Source organism: Pollicipes pollicipes, unplaced genomic scaffold, assembly GCF_011947565.3.
Source record: "Pollicipes pollicipes isolate AB1234 unplaced genomic scaffold, Ppol_2.1 Scaffold_4295;HRSCAF=5057_pilon_pilon_pilon, whole genome shotgun sequence".
NCBI lineage: Eukaryota > Metazoa > Arthropoda > Thecostraca > Pollicipedomorpha > Pollicipedidae > Pollicipes > Pollicipes pollicipes.
This window is the reverse complement of record NW_023596461.1, coordinates 13460634-13485407: the sequence shown is the minus strand read 5'-3', so window position 1 is coordinate 13485407 and position 24774 is coordinate 13460634. Positions and strand designations below refer to the sequence as shown.

General features: G+C 59.9%; 3 protein-coding genes across 3 annotated transcripts in view; all 3 read left to right on the top strand.

Annotated features, from left to right (window-relative positions):
- Positions 1 to 626: 626 nt before the first annotated feature.
- LOC119097189 (filamin-B) lies at positions 627 to 5164 on the top strand (the record flags this gene model as incomplete). The annotated part of the gene is given in 5 exon segments (XM_037220245.1): positions 627 to 779; positions 1885 to 2016; positions 3326 to 3544; positions 4403 to 4584; positions 5161 to 5164. Coding segments are annotated over 5 exon segments (690 nt in total), but the record flags the coding sequence as incomplete, so codon positions are not given.
- Positions 5165 to 6249: 1085 nt separating this feature from the next.
- On the top strand, positions 6250 to 13819 carry LOC119097187 (serine/arginine repetitive matrix protein 1). The gene is made up of 11 exons (XM_037220244.1): positions 6250 to 6378; positions 6822 to 7201; positions 7235 to 7445; positions 7790 to 7885; positions 8033 to 8309; positions 9631 to 9726; positions 10283 to 10455; positions 11399 to 11504; positions 12360 to 12433; positions 13102 to 13298; positions 13630 to 13819. The coding sequence occupies exons 1-11, from the start codon at positions 6250 to 6252 to the stop codon at positions 13817 to 13819; spliced, it is 1929 nt and encodes a 642-aa protein (XP_037076139.1).
- A 5580-nt stretch (positions 13820 to 19399) lies between these two features.
- Positions 19400 to 24774, top strand: part of LOC119096313 (filamin-A-like) — an 88235-nt gene continuing 82860 nt past the window's right edge. Inside the window, 1 exon segment of the mRNA XM_037219154.1 lies at positions 19400 to 19599. The gene's annotated coding sequence lies outside the window, so the exon portion shown is untranslated.

Here is a 24774-nt window from a genome sequence, read left to right as displayed (position 1 = left end):
CGTGGCGCGACGGAGCGCGGTTCCGAAGTTCTCTTATAGATGCAGCCGATGGTTTTCCGCTTCTCAAAATGTCCAAAAAATGCGTCTGCGATGTAGTCATGTGGCTGCTGCTGTTGTTGCTGCTGCTGAGCTTCTTGGGAGGCGGCTTGTCGCGGCTGACGCTGCGCCAGGTTGGGGGCTAAGCCGAGAGCTTGCGGAGGAGTTTTATTGGGTGATGGTCAGGCGTAATGATATTACGGCGCGGATACTTGTTCTGAAATTGATTACTGAGAACCGGGCATCCTTCCCACACCCTTTTAAGTGTTGTTACCACATGTTCAAAATTGAAACGTATGAGATTTTGCACGTCTTGTGCATGTGGAGCTGTCAACACGATTACGACCTGCCACGGATAGGTATGTTGTCTTTTGTGATCACGCTCTATTAAGCATCGCAACAGACCGGACTCCCATGCAGTGGGCCCAGGTTCGAATCCCGGTTGCGCCATGAACCCTGGGCGTTAATATAGCCCATGCAGTCGCTGGTGCTTCAAAACGGGGGCCTGACTACATGCATCGCATTATCTTTTACCAAATATAAATGTAAAACAGGTCTCATGTAGCACCATCCGCGCCCAGGTGACGTTTCGTCTGGACTTCCTGGACGGCTCGCCGGTGGACCCGGCCGACCTGCGAGTGGACGTGCTGGGCCCCGGGTCGCGGTCGGGCCGCGTCCAGATGCGGCCCGACGACAGCGGTATCACCTGCACCTTCACACCCGACGAAATGGGCATGCATCAGGTGAGCTGCGCTGCATGGCGGCCGGTGCCAGCCCGGCCCCACGACAGCCGCATCACCTGCACCTTAACGCCCGACCACATGGGTCTGCATCAGGTGAATGACCCCCATGGCGGCCGGTGCCAGCCCGGCCCCACCACAGCGACATCACCCACCTTCACACCCACACCAACGACATGGAGATGCACCAGGTGAGCTGCCCCCCATGGCGGCCGGCGCCGGCCCGGCCCCACGCCCAAACAGCGACGGCGCTGCAAGTATGGTGCAGCTTGAGGCTCCACCATCATCAGGCATAAGCGATTTGTCTATTGCGTGGGACGTTGCATTTGTCGGCAATAATCACATGCTGGAAAGCAAATAGTCTGGCCCGAAGTGGCCAGTTTGTTGACAGTAAACAAATTGACTATTAAATCTTAAGTAACTCATAAAGCTCCAATCCGCCATCATACGCCAACTTATCGACCTGCTTTTTAGTGTTAAGGCAGCGTAACGTGGCTGGGGGGTGTCACGTGACCAGGAATACCAACAGCCACTGCCGGCTGGTGACCGGTTGGATGTGACGCAATGTGTAGCATGACACAATGGCTGGATGGTTTCTATCTAAACAGTTTTTGATGCAGTCAGTACTTGTTTACGAAAGCAAATGGAGTGCATGTCCAGGATACGCTGTTTAACTACTCTTGATCTCTATGATTCACTTGCAGGGAACCTTAATTTGCTTGCTACCATCAAATGATGATAAGCGTTTCACCTTCAGGAGCTGGTGCGCTGTAAAAGAAGCGTGACGGAGCCAAAACAAACGTCATGCTAAAAAACGTGACCGCTAGCGCATGCTAAGCTATGCCCCCTGACCACGTATGACTCTGGTCGTGCTCCTGGCAGGTGAGTGTCTACCACAAGAGGGAGCTGGTGGAGGGGTGTCCGTTCAGCGTGTAACCCTGTCCATGCTCCCGGCAGGTGCCCGGTCTACCATAAGAAAGGCTTGGTGAATGGGTGTCCGTTCAACGTGTAACCCTGTCCTTGCTTCCAGCAGGTACGCATCTACCACGAGAAAGACCTGGTAGATGGGCGTCCGTTCAGTGTGTTACTCTGGCTTTGCTCCCGGCAGGTGCGCGTCTACCACGAGAAGGACCTGGTGGATGGGTGCCCGTTCAGCGTGAGGGCCGTGCCGCTCATCAAGCTGACGCCTCGGCCGTCCGGGATCGACCCCTGCGCGCTCGGTTCCACCGTCGAAGTGCTGGTGAGTCGGCCAGCAGGGGGCAGCTGGTGTGCACACGGGCCATGAGGTGGCAGGTGCGGACAGGAGAGGCTGGCGTTGATATTTGCCGTGGCACGTGAATCGTCTTCATAGAACACTCGCTTGAACATAAAGTGAGCCCAAAGCAGTGCATAGTAAGACGAAAAGGGAAACAACGTGCGAAGCTATTCGCCTAGTGTACCCTCGGAGCCAACTTAACCTTCGTTGCATTTGTCCCAAGCCCCAAGCTATCAATGCCAACCGACCTTTGCATCAAGGACACCTGTTGCTTTCCTCCTTCATGTTATAATTAAGCACGCTCCTCCCAGCTGCCTCGCACCCCCCCCCCCCTCTCCCTTGTCGTGAGCTGGGCGTGCGGTGGTAGAGGGCCAACGCTTGTCCGCCGTGATACACCCGGGCCTCTGCCCCTTGCATACCCCGCCCCCCCCCCCCCGCTGTGAACCCACCGTATTCATGCGCCCCGTCCCCTTCCGTGACACCCCCACACCCCACTATCATGACACACGAGTCCTCCATTGCCACGGCACGCCCGCACCCCGCCCTGATTGGCCCCGCCCCCGACCTGACTTGTCCCCCCCCCCCCACCCTGACTCGCCCCCGTCCTCTGCCCTGGCTCACTGGCCCCTGCCCTGACTCGCCCCACCTCCGCCCCGGACTCCCCCACCCCTCGCCCTGACTCGCCCCGCCCCCGCCCCCGACTTGCCCCTCCCCCCCGCCCTGACTAACTCGGCTTCCCGCCCTGACTGGCCCCGCCCCCGACCTGACTTGCCCCGCTCCCCCCCCCCCCTCCCCCCATCCTGACTCGCTCCGTCCTCTGCCCTGGCCCACCGGCCCCCTACCCTGAGTCGCCCCTACCCAGCCCTGACCCACCTGCTCCCCGCCCCGACTCGGCCCGCCTCCCCGCCCTGACTCACCGGCCCCCTGCCCTGACTCACCTCACCCCCCGCCCTGGCCCGCCTGCCTCCGCCCTGACTCGCCCGCCCCTGCCCTGACTCGCCCTTACCCACTCCCCGCCCTGACTCGCCCATCCCTGCCCTGACTCGCCCCTCACCCACTCCCCGCCCTGACTCGTCGCGTCCCCTGCCCTGACTCGCCTCACCCCCCGCCCTGGCCCGCCTGCCTCCGCCCTGACTCACCGGCCCCCTGCCCTGACTCGCCTCACCCCCCCGCCCTGACTCGCCCGCCCCTGCCCTGACTCGCCCTCACCCATCCCCGCCCTGACTCGCCCGGCTTCTGTCCTGACTCTCCCCCACCCACTCCCCGCCCTGACTCGCCCCGTCCTCTGCCGCAGATCAACCCGACGGAGGCGAGCGACGGCCGGATCATCGTGACGGCGTACTCGCCGCTGCACCGGCCGCTCGACTGCCCCGTCTCCTGCACCGACGGCGTCTACTCGGCCAAGTTCCAGCCGGACGAGGTCGGCGAGTGGAAGATCCATGTCACCTACGAGGGCCAGCACATCCAGGGCTCGCCCTTCAACTGCTTCGTCTATGATCCGCACGCCGTCAGGGTGAGCGGCGCGCGCTGCAGCGGGCGGGGGGAGAGGTGTGCTGGAGAGCTTTGGCGGGGGGGGGGGGGATCGGCAGCTCGAGCGACTCCCGAGTCCCTTGGGGTATGTCGCCAGATCTTGGTGCCATAAGATCTGTGCAGTTGCAGGCATGTTAGACAGGCTTCGGTTGGCTTGTTCGGTTTGTGGTTGGTTCGGACATTTTGACCTCTGGCGCACATTGCCCCAACTTTGACTGCAAAACAACGCGACTGCCTGCAGACTGACATGACCTCTTCCTAGATATCGATCCTTATTCCATCGGTACATTAACTCGACTTCGTCGTTTGCAAATCTGTTAACACATTGATCAGACCTGGAAGAAGCCATTCAGCATTTTACCATGCACAACCTCTACACGATACACGAGCATGCAAACAACAAGCAGCATTTCACACACCTCACCGACCCACCATTCACAGCACTTTCAGACAGGTAGAAGCTTGGCTTCCTAGGCTTCGATGGGTGTGGGGGGGGGGGGGGAGTGAGACTACGAAAGTAGCATTGCTTTAAATCTTTGTCAGACACACAGAAGGTTGTGTGAGGACTGAAGTAGTTGTTTCCGCCGCGTTCATCAGGAAACGAGGTACCTTGTTTGAAATAAACGGAGAAGTGTCGGTGTGCGCGCGCACGTGTTTTGGTTGGATTTTGTTTTCGTCCGCAATCTATTGTTTACACGAAATAGCGGATGAGTTGTCCAGACTTAAGCATGCGCGCTTTTGAGCCATTCGCGGCGAACCATTTGCAAACGCACTCACGTTCAGTTGTTGCCAGCGTATTGGCCTGACCTCTATAGTCACTTGACTTGACCCGTCCCCGCAGGTGGGCGAACTGGAGGGCACGGAGCCGGACCGGCCGTTCACGTTCATGGTGGACGCGCGGGACGCCGGCTGGGGGGAAGCCAGGACGGACATCGTGTGGGAGGCGCGCTCACTGCCGCACACGCTGACCGAGATCGAGAAGGACTTGTACCGCGTCACCGTCACGCCCCCCGACTACGGAAAGTACCGCGTTGTACATCTACTTCAACGGCATCGAGGTCAAAGGTGAGGCGCTGAGACAGCAGTCCAGCGGGACATGTTCTGTGAAAAGAACGGGGCTACTCATCGGGACGAGTGTGCATTTTTCGGGACCTGTGTCACGTTAAAACGGAATCCTTAGCGCTCGTGCACCTGCAGCTATGCGCGACTGAAGGTGACTGTCGTCTGATTCTCGTTGGCGACTCGCTGCGCCGACTCTCGTTTGAGGACGCTTGCGATCAGCTGCAAAAACAGCTGTCGCAAGCAAGCTGTGGAATACGTTCTCGCCAGAGGCAAGAACACATTGAAAGTATATTCGAAGAGATCCTTTTCTGAGGGTCCCGGTAGTGTGCGGTTAAGCTGCGCGTCTGGGAAACCAAAGGACAGAGCTCGGTTCCTGCAGAGTCTGTCCTTCTGGCCAAGACGAAATCCAGGCGACGCCATAAGTAGCCTCAACAGCTCAGTGTTTGACATAGCCCCTGTGAAAACGATCACTTTCTGGCTGCCTGGGATAAAAACTGCAAATAACCCCTGCTCACCATCGACCCTGCTCCCACGCAGGTAACCCATTCAAGCTGCGCGTGGACAAGAACGGCAAGCACTCCATCACCAAGCGGTCGATGAACTCGACGGTGAACGCCAGCCGCCTGAACGAGCTGAACAGCCGGCTGAAGGCGTCGCCGCCGCCGCGCGTCAAGAGCCCCGAGGAGGACATCCAGTGGATGCGCTCCACGCTGGAGGAGATGAAAAGTAAGCGAACGGCCGAGCAGGCAGGCACTAGCGGCCCGCTGAGGTGAGGTGTGCGGTCAGGTGCCGTAGCCGATGTTCGTGTCAGGGAGAGACAAATAGTTTCTCTCTCATCAGTGCGCCAACGTCTGGAAGAGAGAAGCTGCCTTGTCTTTTTCGGTGCCGTTCGTCGGTTTGGAAATGTACTGCAGTTTAGTGTCGGGATGTTGTGAGGGAATTGCAGCCTCTAATACTTTACATAGTGGACAAAGAGCTTCACGCATTGCTCCAGCGGGTCAGTCGCGTCTGGGCTACATCGTTTCGATAGCAGACGACATGTCACGGCTGGCCGCCAGAACAAAGTCGACGTGTATTTCGTCCGCACAAACGTATTTGCATCGTGAATGCAGAAAGCCTCAAAGAACATCTACAGTTAAGTGTGCTACAGTCTGCAGCAAGGTTTAAAATGGTGACCCTAAATTTCATCTAGGCCTTGTGACATTTGAACAAAACGACTTTTGGACTCGAACTCTGTTCCTTCTAAAACTACTATAGTCTCGACTCAACATAGAAATTAACTCTGTTAACCTCCAAGATCCCCGAAATATTAACGAATCATCTCGTAACACAATCGCTCCACTCGGTTCACACCACTGTCCCTCTAACCGGACCACTAACGCCCCTCTCCCTCTGTAGGTGGTCTGCATTATCAGGACGCTCCACAATCGCAGCCATACCCTATCGCGTCGAGCCCCACGCGCCGCCGGATGGCGGTACACACACGAGCCGGCTGGTGACGGAGCGGTACGGGCCGCGGGACGGCAGCCCGGCCGATCGGCGGCGCTCCCCCAAGCCGGGCGGCTTCACCACCAGGACGGAGCGGTACGTCACTGGCCCGCCGGCCGACGCTCGCGCTCTCCGACCATGGTCACCAGCAGCGTCACCACCCGCACAGACCGCTACGGCGTCGACCCGAGGTCGGCCAGCCCGCGGCCGCGATCCCCTCAGCCGGGCAGCTTCACCACCAGGACGGAGCGGTACTCTAACCCTGCCGCGGGCTGCCAGTCCCCCGCCTGTTGGGGACAAGCTATACGACAAGGACAGAGCGGTACTCTACCCTGCCGCGGGCCGCCAGTCCTCCACCTGTGGGGACAAGCTACACGACAAGGACAGAGCGGTACTCTACCCTGCCGCGGGCCGCCAGTCCTCCACCTGTGGGAACAAGCTACACGACAAGGACAGAGCGGTACGTCCCAGAGCCGCGCGGGCCCAGTCCAGCTCCGGTTGTCAGCAGCTTCACCACCAAAACCGAGCGGTATTCGTCCCTGCCGCGCGCCACCAGCCCGCGGGCGCCCTCGCCCCGCGGCGGCCGGCCGGAGCACGCGGCGCCGCGGCCCGCCAGCCCGCCGGCCATCACCACGTACACCACGCGCACGGAGCGGTACAGCTCCAGCCGGCGCAGCGTGTCGCCGCGGCCGGTCTCGCCACGCCCAGAGCCGCCGTCGCACACCACCACCGGGCAGCGGTACCTGAGCCCTCGGCAACGCTCGCCGTCGCCGCCCGCCGCCACGTACACGCGCCACGTGGAGCGGCACGTGGAGCGGCACGTGACGGAGCGGCGCAGCGACAGCCCGGAGAGCGGGGACGAGGCGCGCGGCCGGCCGACGCGGCGGTCCTCGCCGCCCGTCTACTCTAACACGACACAGTACCGGCCGGAGCGGCGCGAGATCACGCAGAGCGTGCTGAACCCGCGGCACAGCCGGAGCCCGGCCCCGGTGGTCGACGGGCCCGGACGGCCGCGCGTCACGCGGCGCGTGGTGGAGGAGACTGAGATTGACTACATCTACCCGCCCTCCACCGACTCTAGTCCTGACCGGCGACCGCTGCCGGGCCGCACCGCCGCCACTAGGCCGGCGCGCCCGGAGGAGCGAGATACGCCCGAGCGCCGCCCGCCGCTGGAGAAGTACACCACTACCACGACGTACCGGCCGCAGGAGCGGGACCGGCCGGACCAGCGGCGGACCCCCGAGCGTTACACGACGACGAAGACGTACCGGCCGTCGGGTCGCGACAGCCCGGACCAGCGGCGGACCCCCGAGCGCTACACCGACGACGAAGACGTACCGCCCACAGGAGCGGGACAGTCCCGACAGCAGGCCCACCCCGGAGCGCTACACGAGCGCGGTCACGAGAGAGTACCGGTCGCAGGATTGGCACAGCGTGGACCGCCGGGTGGCGCCGAACCCCACCGGCCCGACAGCCGCGACACACCCAGAGCGGCGGCCTCCGGCCGAAAGACACACCACCACCGTCACCAAGACGCACCGGCCGCACGACGCGACACGCCCGAGCGCTACACCAGCACTGTGACGAAGACGACGCGCACGCGCACCACCGAGGAACGTCCGACGCCCGATCGGCTGGCGGTGCCGGCCAGGCGACGCGACCCCGTTCGCCATCCCAGGGGCGCCTCGAGCCCGCTGCGCAGCGCGCCGGATCGAGTCCCGAGCCGCCCTTCCGCAAGACGGCCAAGGTGGTGCGCAACGGCGTGGCGCGGCCGGTCGACCCGCCCGACCAGCTGCTGGACGAGCGCATCCAAAACGTGACGGAGCGCTACTTCGCGCCGGGCGACGCGCTGCCGCCCAGCAGCCAGCTGCTGGGCGCGCGGCCCACCTCTCCGGCCGCCGACCCGAGCCAGGCGCTGCAGGTGCGCCCGCCGCCCGGCGACGAGAGCTACGACGAGCTGCGCCAGCTGTTCGAGCGCACCGTCAGCAGGGTGCGCCGCGACTCCAGCGAGCCCGAGCCGGGCCTGCGCGTGCTGCGCGAGACCAAGACGCTTGACGACGGCCGCGAGGTGACGCGCGAGGTGGAGGAGTTCACCGACGAGCGGCGTCACTCGCACGCGCGCGTCGAGCGCTACAAGGTCACCGAGCCCGGCTACGAGGCCACCAGCTTCCACTCGCTGAAGCGGACGGTCGTCAAAGGTACGGGCGGCGCGGCGGACGGCGGAGGCGACGCACGGCTGGTCGCACGGCTTCTAACCCGGCAGCGGCGCTGGCTCCTCGCTGAGGCTCGCATGCTTCCGGGCTTTGCTGGTGGAGCGGCTGGGTCGCGACATCGAGAGACCTAGCTAGACGGTGAAGGATTCCTGCTGTGGAGAGGTCGTCCACTGTGTGAGCACTCCACGCATGGTGCCGACGTGACTAACCGCCTTATAATGGCCTTCTGGGGGCGACCTGAATGGACTGTTCGACGAGCCGCGACGACATGACTGGACTCAATTGGTACACGCTGCTGGTCTTCCCCTTCTGGTGTTTGTGATGCGAGAGACGCGCCCTTGTTCCAGATCATCAGGTGATTCGGGCCGCTGACCACCAGGACAAGAGGCTGGCTATCGAACAAGTCACCAACAACACCCTGAACAACACCAGCATTGAGGGTTGGTGATGAGCTGTTTCTGCGTAAAATACGTTCTCGTCTCAGGAGTTACTATGTTGAATCCGAAGTCCTTCGATCTTTACGTGACCTCCTCGTGCCCGGAATCGAAATGCGTGGAAGATGTAGGATAAAAATCACACCCCTTTACGCTTGGTATTGTTCAGAGGACAATATCAAGCGTAAATATCAGGGAAAGCGTAAATATCGGGGCAAACGTTTGATAACACTGTTCCCATTTTTCACTGCACATTTGGCTCGATCACCGCTCCAGTTCCGTTTACACTGAAACAGGTCACTCGCGATGGCAATGTGTCGTTCGCTCTCCGTGCATGTCCACGTCTGTCTTTGAAACCTAATTCGCTTGCTCATGTGCGGGTGTGCACATGAAGTCTCTGCTACAATGTCGGCGTGTGCGCAGCTACGCTGCCTCGATGTGCTCTGTTGCGAGGCTGTGATAGGCATAGGCGGATCCTGGGGGGGGGGGGGGGGGCCCGGGGCCATGGCCCCCAAAAACTCTGAGAGTATGTTTTGGCCCCCCAAAACATTCCAAGAACTTCAAAAAGTTTCGTCTGCTTACTGTCTGTTTTGACTTTAACTTTGGCCCCATCTGACCAGTTGACTTGAAAGTAATATCTTAAGTTACGAGTTTTGTAAACATGCATACTGTATATAGAAGATTCAAAAGCATTTCGGTGCTTGAATGGTGTCCCTACTAGGTACTCGCGAGAGGCACCATGCACTGGACCTCGGATCCCACACCGGCCAGCTGGCGACAAACGGCTGCGCCCCCCCCCCCCTAAAAAAACAACTCCAGGCTAGATCCACCCCTGGTGATGGGCGCCCCTCTCTCTCTCTCTCCGGTTGCAGAGTGGAACAGCAGGGACATTCGCTCCCGGAGCCGCTCCGCCCTCGACGACCTGCCCTATGACCCGGACGCCCATATCAAGCACATCATCAAATCAGGTGAGGCGCGGCGCTTAGAGCGACCTTGGTGTGACCCTACCGTGCGGCGGCCGGTCGGTGCTCCGGCAGCCATATGTCGGAGGTGTGAAGCTGGAAGTGTGTGATTAAGTGGTTGCCAATTTGGATATGCCGTTGTCCCTGCCAGTATGCCTGTTCTTTGTCTCAATGGGCAGTTTTTCTCCGCTTACAAAAATGTCAGATATTTTTTTTTCGGATGTCAGAGATTTGGCCCTTATTATGCAAAAGCTTACAACTGCTCCAAAGACTACGTTCGTAAGCGTAGGTAATGTGAGAAATGGAATGCACCTCTAAGTCATACCAGAAGGCTTATCTGCGTCCCTTTCTATCGGCTGAAATGTCGCATTACTGCTCAAGCGTGGCCTGCATCTATATTCCATATGGACGTCACACGACCGATACTAACGGTGCGGTCTAAAACCGGAATCATCGCCATCATCGCCACATATATTCCATGACGCTGCCCCGCTGCCGCCGCCCGTCCTCTGACTGCACGATGTCACCTGATGCGCCGGCCACCCCGCCCGTCCCGCCACAGCACGGCCGGACTTCGACCCGTCGTCGGCAGAGAAGATCCACGTGCCGAGGGCGGACCGCGACACCCTGGACCGCTCCGGACTGGACCGGTCCACCATCGACCGGTCCACCATCGACCGGTCCACCGTCGATCGGTCCACCGTGGACCGGTCCACCGTCGAGCGGTCCGAGAAGGTCGAGAGATACACTGATTCGCTCACTCGTCTTGAAGAGCAGGTATTGGATTGCTGGAGTTTATTCGCCTGCTTGTGGACGTTCAGCATTGTCATCCCGCTGGCGAATGCAGCAATGATGTTAACAGTTGCGCCAGTGCAACTGGGACACACAGTGTTTCTGCGCCGCACTGCGTTACTCGTTGTATAATCAGAGTGGAAAGATCAGTTGAACCAATGGGGAAAGCTGTTTGCTTACGCGAAACGGAATTTTCTATCGGACCTGATCCGGTAGGACGATGCGGCGGGTGTGATAGACAAAAGCTCTCTATGTACAGGCATTGAAGAATGCCAGTTTGTCAAAACCGACGCACCGGGGTTGCCGGTGGTTAACGCGTCTGCGTTAACCACCCCGCGTCTGGGGAAGCGGCGGTAAGGGGTTAGATTTCCTGCGGCGCCCGCCCTTTCTGCCAGGGTGAGAGGCGGACGGCGTCATATAGCCTTAGCAGCTGGGTGCGTCGTAAAGCCCCAATGACACACACGCACACAAAATTGACGCGCTATCCAGGCTTTCCAACCTCCCGGGCACGGTATCTGCCGTCCGGTCATGCGCCAGAAGCAGGCCATCCACCGAAACCAGCTTACGTGGACCGCATCGTCATCCATATTCCTTGTGACGGGCTCGAGTACGTACTCAAGCTGTCATGATGCAGCTCAAGTACTCACAAGCCGGCCCGAGCACCCACCCGAGCTCAGATGTCCACTCGAGCCCGGGAGCGACACGTGATGCTGTGCAGTTGCGACGCTCTTGACCTGGGCCATGACGTACGTGCAGTGTTTATATTCACAATTGGTACAAGCTTACGCGTGGTGACTAGCATCGCAGGGCCTTATGTCAGCTTCCTTGTGATAAGTGCAGTCACAGTCTCGCGTTCTGTGCGTAACGTTTCCGTCTGCGGCGACAGGTGCAGTCCAGCTCGTCCTCGCGACTGCTGCAGTCCTCCTCGGACCGGCTGCTGCAGTCCTCCCCTGGCCGACTGCCCCACTCTTCCGACATCACCACCACGCACGGTGACGTCACGGTGCGCGGTGCCGGCCTGCGCACGACGCCCGTGTCGCGGCCGGCGGAGTTCACCGTCACGGCGCCGCGCGGCACGGCCAAGGCCGACCTCCAGGTCACCATACGAGGTCAGCGGGCCGCGCCGCACGGCGCAGATCGGGTCAGGCGACGGGGCGGCGCAGGCGACTTGTGGGTCGCCGCTCGCTGCGGTCCCGTCGCCTCCGATGGTTTGCTCGGAGCTCAGATGGTTTGCTCGTAGCTTAGATGGTTTGCTCGTAGCTCAGATGGTTTGCTCGTAGCTCAGATGGTTTGCTCGTAGCTCATATGGTTTGCTCGTGGCTCAGATGGTTTGCTCATAGCTTTACTACCGCATGTAACGGGCCCGCTGGAAAGTCATGAGGAGGAAAATTTCTTTTAAAATGTAAACAGTGCAGTTTGTGTAAAAACTGCATAGTGGGCATGCCAAGTCGCCACCAGAATTGTACTAGCTGAGTAGCGTGGTGTACTCCGTGCTGCTTCAGACGCCAGTGCCTGAAGATCTGCTGGCTCTGACGAGACATAACTGCCCTCGCAGAGAAGAAGCGTTTACGCTGTGCGCTCAGCAAACTGAGTTCTCTGAGTGCACTAAACAAATTAGAAAACTGGGAGACTGTCGTACGGAATACAAAGCTTTACATAATTACTGTTTAAAACGGCTACGCATTGACGCCATTAAGGGAGAAAATTCATATTGGGACGGGCCATGGAGACCGTATTTAGAAAGATATATCAAACTAAGAGGCGCGATATACGTTTTGTTCCTTTGCGACAGCAGACATGCGCCCACCTCTGCACCGCCTCCGGCCCTGACTCGTCGTTGTTCACAGACCCATCAGACCGTCGCGTCCCCTGCAGCATCAGCAAATCCGGCGACGACTTCCTCGTCAAGTACCTGCCCCAGGTGAGCTCGTGCGGACACACGGCATTGCAAACGTCAATGTTCGCAGGATGGGAATTACCCCTAACAGATTTCCTCCGTTGAGAAAGTGGACTACTGATTTTATAAAATGCGAGTTGAAGGGTAAAGTGTGCGAGATAAAAGCTCCAGAAACTAGGATTGTGGAGACCATTGTGACGACACTCAGATTAAGCCACGACGGTTGGAAATATATACTTGTACCATATCAAACTCAGTTATCTATCATCATCGAGTATACTAATAATCACTTAACATTCTAAATGTAGTGTTTATCCTTACCTCTGTCAACTCTGCCTACGTGAGCCGTTGCCATCGGAAGTCCTTTGGTATTACAACTCACCGCCTGGTGGCGCTGCTGATCTCTTGCATCACTTTTCTTATGTAAAGTAATGCCATCATGCTTATCGTTACGAGCATAGCTCTTTATGGCCACACCTTCTCAGTTATATGAAGAAACGAGACCAGGCCACTGCACGAGCGCGGGTGGTCATACATCACACCTCGCGTTGCATGGCCTCATGCTCACACGATTCTGTTCATCACCGGCGGCATGCAAGTCGCGTTAATGACACCCTAAAAGGCGCGAACCCAAGATTATCGCATATCAGCGGACCATGGCAGCCGCCTGAGTACCCCCTCCCCCTCCCCAGACGGTGGGGGACCACGAGATCGACATTCTGCTGCGCGGGGAGCCGATCCCCGGCTCGCCGCTGGGCAGCAGCGTCTACAACACGTCCCAGATCAGCGTGGCCAGCATCCCGGACGGCACGGTCGGCCGGCCCGTCCAGTTCGAGAGTGAGTGGTGGCTGGCAAAGACGGCCGAGGAGGTGGCCGAGCAGGCGGACGGGCAGCCCTGTATGCGTTTGCTGATCTTGTGCCCGAAGCCAAAGCCACTTCCTTGCGTGTTGATTTTCTTCGGCCGTTCGGAGAATATCGGTCGTGTCGGGTCGTAACTCCGAGTGCGCCCAAGTGAGCCTGAGTGAGTCGCATAGACATCTCCCGTGCTGTTGTCCTCGCGTTCCGCTGCAGCTGAGAGCGCGGCCGGTCCGTCCCAGTCCCCTGTGGCTGGCCAGACAGCCCCGGCGCCCGCACAGAGCGGCAAGCAAGCGACAGTCTCTCACGCCCCCCCCCCCCCCCTCCCCCCCCCCGTTCCCTCGCCGCGCAGTTGATGGTTCCAGAGCCGGCGCCGGTAACCTGGAGATCCTGGTGAACGGCGGTCACGTGACGTCCTACGTCAAGGACCTGGGCCAGCAGCGCTTCATGGCTTCGTTCGTGCCCCACCACGCCATGAAGCACATGATCGAGATGAAGTTTAACGACGAGGACGTGCCAGGTAAGCAGAAACTGTCGGGACTCGTCTGGACGTAGGGTGAGCTTACTGTGCATCTTACGAATGCTGGAGTGGTCTGGCTTGACATTGCTTCTCTCTTGGAGCCGAGGAACTAATGTCAGGGCTTTGAATTCGGTTGAGCTTGTTCAGACGGCTGACAGAATTCGTGATAGGTTTAGACCAACAAGACGCATCCGATGATAGCTGTTTTTGTTGTACAATATTTCCTAATAAACATTTTACTCTTTCGACCAGATAAGAGCAAAATAAAGGAATAATAAATAATGGACTTCATAAATATCGCTCGATCAACATGGGTTATGAAGACCACCTTCCTATGAAGTTGGTTTAGTGCCAGGCATCAGCACCCCGCTCCACGCTTTTTTGCATCTGATGCAAATCTGAAGTTTCGGAAGACAATGTCCGCAACAGAATAAAACTTGAGTGGCCTTTGCGGTTGGTCGCACGGCGTTCGTGCGCATGCACCGCTCGCTTAGGGGGGCTTTGCATGCAAGGCTGCCCTGCAGGGAACGGTGTGATAGCTTACTGATTTGTCCTGCCTGTAGACACTTTGTCCGTGATCGATAAGCTCTCAGCGGCTCGAGGAGTTAAATCTGAGACGCATCAGCTTTCCTTAATTATCTTTTCCATGTAGGTGTGTTACACTGCTAAATGTCCTGGCAGGTATTTTCAAAACATTGACGAATTCCCCTTTGATCGGACTGTTGATCACGGGTGCGAGCTTGTGTCTTGTGATTGGACGTGTCGTACGTCTGCACCTCGTGGTGCACCCCTACACCAAGCTGCGTTGCACTCTTGCCAGCTGCAGCTAAGACGGAGCAAGAAGCTCCGTTATGCTCTCGCTAGCTGTAGCTAGCTGTGCAACGGAGCCAGAAGCCGCATTACACCCTTGCTAGTTGCAGCTGGCTGTGACACGGAGCCAGAAGCTGCGTTACGCTCTTGCCAGCTTTAGCTGACTGTAATACGGAGCGTATGGCCATCGGGGCACCACAGTTGCATCAAACGCCACGAAAGTCTCCTGCTGTCAGGCGTCCTCGACAAAAAGCCTGAGTAAATGTAGATGGAAGCATAACTCACACCATGTAGTGTGCGACGTTCGCCAGCAGTCTGTGCGTTCATTGACCTTGGTTCTGCGACGCCAGCCGGTCGGTCCCAGCAGGCGCCGGCATGGAAGAGAGCGGCACTTAAGCCGAGTCCACTTCCCCGTGCAGAGACACAGCCATCGCATTGCGGGAAGGTGGTCTGAAAGTCACGTTGAGTTATGTTATAAGCGCCGTTATGTACTTGTCTGAGCTGAAGACAGTCTTAACTGCATGAGGCAATTATAATGAAAGATAATGCATGCGCTTGGTAGCTGCAATACTTCCACTTTGCTCGGGCCGTTGAACAAATTAGATCACCTTGACTCCGCTGTAATGAACCGGGTTTGTCCATCCCTTCTGCAATTAGGCACTAGACACTTTCTCGCGGTCTGGGGGACCGTAATGCCAGCTCTGCAGGGTAAGGTCGGCCTGGGAAGAGACCGTCAGCAATGGGGTTCATGTTCATAGCGACTTCGTTTCCAATGGCCACTAAGCATTTTGAGCACCAACTTACGCTGGAGTCGGAATTATGAACCGTGGTCTATTTTCCCATCAGCTTAATTCAACAGCCCTGAATGTTGTGCGTCGGATGTAAGGAATATCTCACAAACACGCTGTCAAATTGATCAGATTCGATAATTCGAAAATGCAGCAGGTAACGCGGCATACGCTGCGCGCCGTTTTATGCCGGGAAAACCAAGACTGCACATGACATGTTCGGCTGCGAAACTGGTTGAAATAAGGGCTAATTTACAACACCGGTTATTTTTTGGTTGCGCAGGCATGAGCGACCACATTTTGCATCTAATCATTACGTAAATCTCCATTGCGATGCAACATAGCGCGCACAGTTCCCACCTTGAGCCGAGGGCACCGCCCGACTGTGGGAAAAATTGCATGAAGCCCATGTTTCGTAGCATGATTACAGCAACGGTGGACTTTTGAATAACGCCTTTTAGCTTGGCTATTGTGTCAGTGTGAATGTACCAGCTAGCATCGCCGAAGCAGGAACGCTGTACAAGGAAGCCCGGTATCAACTGACAAGCTTCGAATGAATTTTACAAAATTTCCAGGAACTTGCATCTGACAAAAATTTGAAAAACGGAAATTCTCCATTGTGTATAGTCCTCCCTCTTTAAGGGCGTGGAAACTTATTGGGCTAGTTACCACGTGAACGCACTCAGACCTTCGATGAAGCCATCCGATGCCGTTCAGTTGTGCTGTGGCAGTTGCCACCACAGGCGGTTTATTGCCCTTTTCCGCCGCAGCCGCTGACCTCCGCCTCCGAGCCGCGCTTTCCCGGCTCGGCTGATGGCGCGCACCGGGACACCACATGCGTGTAGCGCTCCTTTCACGAGGCAATACACAAGCGGCGAGCGAGAGTGTTCACTTTTCTTAGCGCGCCGACTCATTGACTGAACGAAAACAAAACGCAAAGAATGTTCACCAGCTGGCGAAATTCAGCTTGGCGCTCAGTGAGCCAGATCCGGAATATCTGGAGCGGCACGGAGTGAAGTACGCATGCGTGTAACTTTGGAAACTACTGATCAGCATTGGCCAGACTTTCAGAAGCTCACAATGGGGGTCAATTGGCCAAATGATCGCCTGTTTTGCCTGGTTGTAAGATGTGTATATCAGTGAGATGCCTAACTATGACTTCAAGAATCGGAAATACAAAATAGCCGGATTAATCGAAAATTTTCTAAAGCGGCCTATGCACGTTTTCAAAAGTGCATATTTCAGCTCCCTGTTCACCTCGTTCCACATGGATATAACTGTCCTCAATATGGCTTATGACACGAATAACGACATGGTTTTAAGCAAGCAACATAGCCTTAACAGCGAGCAAACGACAGCACTCCTGTACGTCACGAGCAGACAGCGGAGCAGCCTTGGGCGGCCCGGGTTGCGGTACACCGCAACTACTGCCAACACCGTCAGTTGACGCCGGGCCGCCGCTGCGGGCGGCGTGCCGTACCGCACGCGAGGCAAGGCGGGGCAGCGCGAGGCGCCGCCAATCGTCCGCGACTTTCACTGCCAGGCGGTTCGTCGGGTCACGCCGGCGAGGGCTGCGCGGCGCGGGCGGCGGCCGCTGACGCAAGAGCGTGCCGTCCGGTGGCGCCGCCGCCCTGCCGCCTCTCCGCGGCGGCTTGTCGCCGCCCGTCGGCCAGCTGCTCAGTCGGGGTCTCGCGCCGGAGCATGGCCGCGCCCCGTGCAATTATCACGGCCCGGCGTATGGTAATGCGGCCTTGTTGGCGGCCCTGCCGGGCGGCGCGGGCCGGGTGCGGGTGGAGCGGGTGACCCCGGCTGTCGCTGGCTGTCTGGTTCGACCCGCTGATGGCTCCGCCCTCTTGTGGGAGTGAGAGGGGCGCGAGACCGCGCGCCTGCCGCTGGCTGCTCTCTGGACGGACTCGGTGATGACTCCATCTTCCCGCACAGCGAGGGGTATACACCGGCCGCCGCTGGCTGTTCGCCAGGCTGATCGGGTGAAAAATCCCCGCGCGGGAACGGCTGCCGTGACACCTTGGCCTCCCCGTCGGGTGGAGTGGGAGGGTCAGTGGAGGGGGCAGAGGAGACCTCGCCTGCCGCCAGCTGTGTGGGTTGACCCGATGGCTCCCACCCCACCTCAGCTGCTGCTGGCTGTCTGGGATGACCCGGTGGCGCCTCCACCTTCCCTGCGTGCGTGGGCGGCGGGCATCACACAGTCTTTGTTCCGGAAACAATGGTCTGCTTCCTCACGGGGACGAGGACTGTGGCTCTGACCTGGCCTCGCTGGCTGACCGAGTCTGGTGAGGGTCGGCTTGGTCTGGTTTGGCCTGGTCTGGCCTGATAGAATCTGATCTGATTTGAACCGGTCCGGTCAAGTCCATGATCGCCTTATCCGGCTTGGTCTAACATGGTTCGTGGTGATCGAACTGGGTCTCGAAGACGAAATGGCCCGGCACGTGACACCCAACCTTGAGGTGTTTACTTCACGACTTGAGCAATATCCGGTTTGCCTCTATCTGACCTGCAATGAGTGGTCTGGGATCATATAAGTATGTGAACTGCAATAACGCCAGAAGCCAGGCCATGAAAGTAAGTAATATCAACGATGTCCACGTATACAAAGCTGGGTACCTTTATTGCTGACTTTATCCCGACTCCTTGTCGTTCGATATATCTAACCCCTTAACCACAGCTCACCGGCACCGCCGTAGGCGCTGAATGACAGCTGCTTGAGTCACAAGACAAAGTGCCTTCGACAAGTGTTAGTCGTCGGCACCATCATCTCGCCTGGATCATTACCTTGAGCGCTGAGTGGGAAGCAATCAAGTTCCAAAGACCTGGCCCGGGCTGGCTTGATCAGTTCATCATCATGGCACGTGAATACCACGCCGGTTAACTGCCAAGAAAACGCTTCCACTCCCGTGCCACCACATGGGCGCGGGATTGAGCACGGTCTGCTCCCAGTTTTTCTTCTATAACACAAGCATTAGACCCATGGTGGCTGCTGGTTAACATGGCAAGAATAAGTCCAAAACAGCGCCCGGCGTCCGTGGCAGCGGACTGGTTTTGGCTCCGTTGGCTCAGCACCGTGACAGATCCGGCCCCCACGGCGGCGGCGGCTCCTGAGTCACACGTCAGTCGGTGTTCCCCGACACATTCCGCGAACGGCGGCCGGCCGGCCGGCCGGCCCGTCCGCCCGAGCCGGCCGACGGCGGCCCGCGCCCGGCCACGGTCGCGGGTGGGTGCCGAGTCACGACCGGCGCCGCATCTCTCCTCGAGGACGCCCGGCCGGCCGGGCCTCAGGGGCGTGACCCCCACCCCGCCGGCGGCCGGCCGCCGCCCGCTCCGGACCGAGCCGGGGGGCGGCCGGAGGGGCCTGGGGAGGCTGGCCCCGGTCGGCTGGCGGGTCAACACCGCCGTCGGACGCCGGGTCGGCGCGGCGCACCGGCGGCACGGCCGCAAACGAGGTCGCCCGGCCAGGAATGTGCCTGCCGGGCGGCTTATCTGTTGACCGCATGTTAAATATGGAGGGCGAGCGGGCCACGCGCCGGCCGCCCGGACCCATCCGGGGTCCAGTACCTCGCGCCGTGGTGGGTTAACGTGTCACCCGAGGGCTAGCCGTTGGTCGGGATAGAGATCTAAAACGGTGGTTTCCGTGACAGAACCCGTGACTCGCCGGCCGGCCCAGCCGGCCAAATCAGTCACACGCTCAACGCTCCATCGAGACCCTGCCCAGTAGCGCGCATCCGCTCCATCTGTCCGGCAGCCGTCTCACCCCATCGCGCCGCCACGCCCACGAGCTCTCGGACCTGCCTCAGACCGGGCATGCCTCCCCCGACCGCCGCCGCCAGCCCCGCCGTCCCACGGGCCGCGCTCGGGCCGCCGCCGAGACCCGGAATTTCTCCGGCAGCCCGCGGCGCCACCGGTCGGCGGCGCGGTGGAGGGGCCAGCGCCGGCGCTGATTGGCCGGTGGCGCGGTAGAGCGGCGGGCGGCGGCGGCTGGCGACCGTAGTGGCCGTGCCGCGGCGGCGGCCACGTAGTTGTTGCGAGCGCGGACCGAGAAGATACAGCGGTGGGCCGGATCGACGGCTCCACCCCGTTTCCAGAGACATTGCTGGCTTTCCGACCGAGGAAAGTCTTGTGTTGCTAAGAGAGACGCGTGAAGAGACTGTGTGCGAGGATCGGACTGTAGTGTGCTGCACATCGGCGGGGATCGGGTTTGGCAGGTAAGCTGGTGCCCTACATTCGTCATTGAATGGAAAGCTGCCTCCGCACCCGCCGCCGCGGCAGACGAAGGACGGAGAAACCTCGCTGGTCCTTGACGTTCCCGTGCTGTCAGGCTTTCCACCGCTCCTCCCCGGCCTCCGGTGCATATTCCACAGCGCGTGCGACGCCGGTCGGCCGCCTGGCGCCCCGCGGGCCCGGCTGCACCTGGCTCATCGCGCTAGCCTTGAAAGGGCGGCGCCCGGACGGCGTCGACTGGGGTCAGCCGCCGCCCAGCAGGCGGCCACCCACCCGTGCGCAGCCGGCCGGGCGCCGTCGCCCTCCGCCCGGCGCGCCTAATCGCCCGGCGGGCACGGCCGGGCTCCGGGAAGCCGCAGCGGTGGTTACTCGACCGCGCCGGACAGCTCGGGAGCGGCTGCCACGGCGGACGGGACGGTCGCGGCCGCCGTCCGCCGCGGCAGCCCGGCTGGCACGGCTGACACGGCTGTCACGCCGCACAACACGCCCGCCGCACGGGTCGGCCCGCATGCGGCTGCTTTGTTGCGCGAGGCGGGGTTGTTGCCCCGGCCCGTGTTGATGCGGGCGCTGCAGGCGCCGCGGGCGATCGTGCCTCGGCCCCGGACCGGGGACGCGACCTTTGCCGGCGGGGCGGCGGCCGGTCGGCCGACGCGCCCTCAAGGCGGGCAGGCGGTGCCGCCGGGCAGCGCCGGCCTCGGCCCGGCGCCGGAGACGCTGGCCGCTGCAGCTAACGGTAACGGACGGCCGCCGCCGGGACTGCACGGCCGCACAGGACGACATCCGGGGCCGGCCGGCTGGCTGCACCGGCGAGGCTCGCCTGGACCGGGGGCGGTCCAGGGCCGGTGGACGGATGGTCACGGCCCCTGCAGGGACAGTCAGGGGTCGGTGGAGGAGTGGTCGGGGTCCGTGGAGGGCCGGTCAGGAGTCGGCGGAGGGGTGGTCCAGGGCCGGCGGAGGAGTGGCCAGGGCCCGTGGAGGGCCGGTCAGGAGTCGGCGGAGGGGCGGTCCAGGGCCGGCGGAGGAGTGGCCAGGGCCCGTGGAGGGTCGGTCAGGAGTCGGCGGAGGGGCGGTCCAGGGCCGGCGGAGGAGTGGCCAGGGCCCGTGGAGGGCCGGTCAGGAGTCGGCGGAGGGGCGGTCCAGGGCTGGCGGAGGAGTGGCCAGGGCCCGTGGAGGGCTGGTCAGGAGTCGGCGGAGGGGCGGTCCAGGGCTGGCGGAGGAGTGGCCAGGGCCCGTGGAGGGCTGGTCAGGAGTCGGCGGAGGGGCGGTCCAGGGCCGGCGGAGGAGTGGCCAGGGCCCGTGGAGGGTCGGTCAGGAGTCGGCGGAGGGGCGGTCCAGGGCCGGCGGAGGAGTGGCCAGGGCCCGTGGAGGGCCGGTCAGGAGTCGGCGGGGGGGCGGTCCAGGGCTGGCGGAGGAGTGGCCAGGGCCCGTGCAGGGCTGGTCAGGGGCCGACGCAGGGGCAGCCAGGAGCCGGCGAGACGGAATGCATAGGAAATTGTGGAGTGATTGGACGTGAAATAAGGGAACGTGTTGCGTGTTAGAGATCCGAAATTGTGTAACTTCTGGGGGGATATCAGTGAGGCTGAAGACGCGAGAGTAGTTGCGTTCTTTAGCTTTTCCCGTCGGATAATCCGGTCTCAAAAGCTTCAGTCTGCTGGAAACTGCAATGTAGGTGTGACTGAGTCATGAAAAATTGCTTTGTTACACATCCGGACCAACAGGTCAGCTCGAGCATGGCTCTTACATATGCATATAGGTGTGTGAAATGCCTCAAAATTACTCCGATCACATCGTTACTTTATGACATCAGCAGCAGCTCAAGCAAAACGCTTGCGTAAACGGTAGTTCTTGCGGCTATCCAGACAAAGCCGTGCTTTAAACAGGGCCGGGGCACGCACCGCACGAGTACATTTGAAATAGCCGGACCTTTACCGGGTGGCGGCTTCTCAGCGCCATTCCGGCACAGCGCTGCACTGACACATGGTCCTCAGCTGGGAGCCGGCCGGCAGTGATCTACGGTCGCCGGGGGGTGTTGCCGGGGACAAGGGGGGGGGGGGGGGCGCCCGTAAGCAGCTCACCGCTAGCTGACATATCCCGCCAGTGGCGTCGGCTGCCAGGGGGAGGGGTGCTGGGGAGGGTAGCGGGGGTGGTCGCCAGGGTGGGGAGGGGGGGGGGGGGGCGTGAGCAGCTCACCGCCGGCTGACATGTCACGCCTACGGCGCCGGCTGCCGGCGGCGTGACTTCTCGGCGCCGCAGCGCTCACGTGATGTGCAGTGTCGTCACCGGGCTTACGTCAGCGCCGTGGTTACGCCGCGCACGGAGCGGCAGACAGACGGCGTCGCTGCCGAAGGTGACGCGATACGCCGTCAGCCCGAGACCGGCAGGGGTGGGCTGGCGGGCGACGGCTTAACGTCCTTCTGTCGCCGCTGAGGAGCCGGGCTGCGCGGCTCGGCCAGCCGGCGGACGCAGACGGCAGCAGACGCCACCGCGCAGGAAGCGAAAGTCTGATAAACGTTTTCGGCAGACACGCCCAATCTAGTTGACGGGGCTGTTGGCGAAGACAGTTAATTGTGTAACTGGGGACGCGTACCTGTCTTCCCTCGCTCTCGCTCCAGCTCTCTCTTTGTCTCGCGATTTTATATCATTTTACTGTTGGCATTTTGTGCTGTCACCTAAGCCGTGCATTGTAACCACGATCGTGAGGACCAGCCATACCGCAAAGATCTGTTCGATAAGGCGGGCCATAATGGCAGTGCATCAAGGCGACAGAGCACCCCGCAGCCGTAGCTCAGGCCCATTCAGCCCTCCCGGAGGCCGCCGCCTGGTCGGGGCGGGGCCACCCGGCCATCTCCGACCGCTGGGCCTTTGCGGCCGGGACGGGGCCCTCTCCTGCCGCGGGGCCCCTACAGCCGGGGCGGGGCCGCCGCCGCCGTCACCGTCGCTCTGCAGACGCGGGCGGACGGCCATCTGCCGGTCGGGCGGAGAGCCGGTCCGTTAGCCAGCCGGCCGCGCCGAGCCGCCGCGCGCCGCACCCGACCCCTGACCTGCGCCTGGCTCCGTGTCACTGCCGCGACCGGCTCCGGCGCCGCCCGAATGTGGGACAGCGCCCGGCCCGGCCCGCCCGGCCCGCCCGGCTGCCGCGCGCAATGATGCTATCGGCTCGGAATGTCTGTAACCGGCCCGGCGAGGAGGCGTCTACTGCGTCACCCGCTGGCTGGTCAGCAGCGGCGCGGCCGCCCAGCCCGCCCACTCGCGTCGGCCCCTCGAGGCTTCATTCAGCTCGTGCGGAACTGATAGTCGCACAACGCACTGTGTTTACATGCAGTTGGTATGCACGATGAAATCTGATATAGTTATCTCAACGCCCGACTGAATTATATCCGCTGTTTGGCAAAGGTGCCTATGCGAGATTTGTACTTGTACGGGCCCAAGCAGGGCCCGGAGGCTTATTAAGAAGGGGCTTCTGTCTAAATGGTAAATCACGAAGGGCACATCAGTAGCCGTTGGAATGTTGGAGTACTGGCTGGCGAAACACATAAAAATAGGTGGTTCATCAGTCTTTGACAAGACCAAGATAGTCGAACGCTTTTTTAATGGCACCCACCTTGTTCACCCGGCAGAGCATCTATTTTTTCACCCCTTTATGCGCTGAGACGGGCTTTTGTCCATGACATGATTAAGGGCACGACGCTCAGCTTTGGAGCTTTGGATGCCCGGTCGGATTTTGAACGTCGAACTCAATTTGGCACCTGTACACTTGGGATTATTTCGGGATTGCACGGGTTTCCGTCCTGAAGCAGAGTGGGGTCTCATGCAGTTATTTCAGCTGCTAGCAAGCCAGAGCGCTATTAGAGCTACCTAACTGGTCATGGCATGCCCAGATTGATAGCAAATAATACCGGAAAGTGCAACTTTCAATACTTGCCAAATAAATCCAACAGTAAATCAGAGACACTTTGCGATGCCACAGTGAGGACCAATTAATTTTCTTAATAATTTTAAGAAAAATTACGTATCCCATGTGAAGAGCAGTTTAACGTTATGACAGTGCATCTAAGTACTACAATACTTCAAAAGAAAAACGTTTTTATCGCTAGATGTTCTAAGGGGGTTTAATTTGTGTTTGCGCGCTAAAGATGAACATCGTGGCGTCAGTTTATTCTACAGAACATACCGGACGATAGCGCACGTCTTGAGGCGTCATTTTGTATGCGTGAAACCATTTTCAGAAAAATGTTGCTGCCGTTGGACGTTTTCCACCCTGGCCTGCGTGTTTCTGGACTTAACTAAGTTATGTGAAAAGAACGGTATCTTTAACAGTTAACGCGACACCAAATAATGCCCTTGAAATAAGAGTTCAAACAAGAAGTGTCCGGCAAGTAAAGCAGTGGTAAAATAAGCGGTGACTTGCCGCTTGTCTTTCCTGTCGATGTGTACATAGCTGCGAGAAACACGTAAAGTCACCGAGGAATGACGTGATGACATTTCCCTATCACCGGCGGTATGATTCGGTATTTAGTCGATTATTAGAAGTGAAATGAATGCCAGAAACCTAGTGGTTTCCAGGGAGCGACGATTGCCTCATGCTAACGGACCGATGGACCAGCCTCCTTCCGCTCCGTCATTCCGGTCATGAGCAGAACACCGCTAGGATCAGGCGTGCTAGCCTGGATCCTCGCCTTCGGCGGGCCTACACGTGTACTGAATACTCTTCTTCGGCATGACTAGACACGCCAGTCCGAATCAAACGCTATCCAGCCGGCCGCCTAGACTCAATGTGAGGCTATCACACTGGCTCAAACCCTTGGGCGGTAGCCAGGCTCACATGCGGAACTTTGCTCTTTTAAGCGCTGCAGCTGCAGCCCAGCATCTGAAAACGTGACGCTAAGCCGTGGTGTTGCATGGAAATACCGAGTTCTCAATCCCCATTTACGTTCCCACTTTTCGGCAAAGCTCGGCTGGTTGTGAGGTTTTGGGTGCGGGTCCGGCGCGGGTCCCAGCCGCGTGCGGGACCGGTGCGGCCGACAGCCGGCGGCCAGCGGCGCTGCCTCGACGGCGCCGCCGGCGTCACGCGGGCAGCGCCGTTCCCAGGCCGGCGGCGGGCGCCGATCCCACGGTCCAGCGGCCGTAGTCTGGCCCGGGCGCCGGCGCACCCGGCCGGA

Coding starts and splice junctions, on each gene's coding strand:
- LOC119097187 (XM_037220244.1), top strand. CDS start 6,250: ATGGTCACCAGCAGCGTCACCACCCGCACAGACCGCTACGGCGTCGAC. Junction 8,310..9,630: donor GAAGCGGACGGTCGTCAAAG/GTACGGGCGGCG, acceptor CTCCGGTTGCAG/AGTGGAACAGCAGGGACATT. Junction 12,434..13,101: donor TCGTCAAGTACCTGCCCCAG/GTGAGCTCGTGC, acceptor CCCCCTCCCCAG/ACGGTGGGGGACCACGAGAT.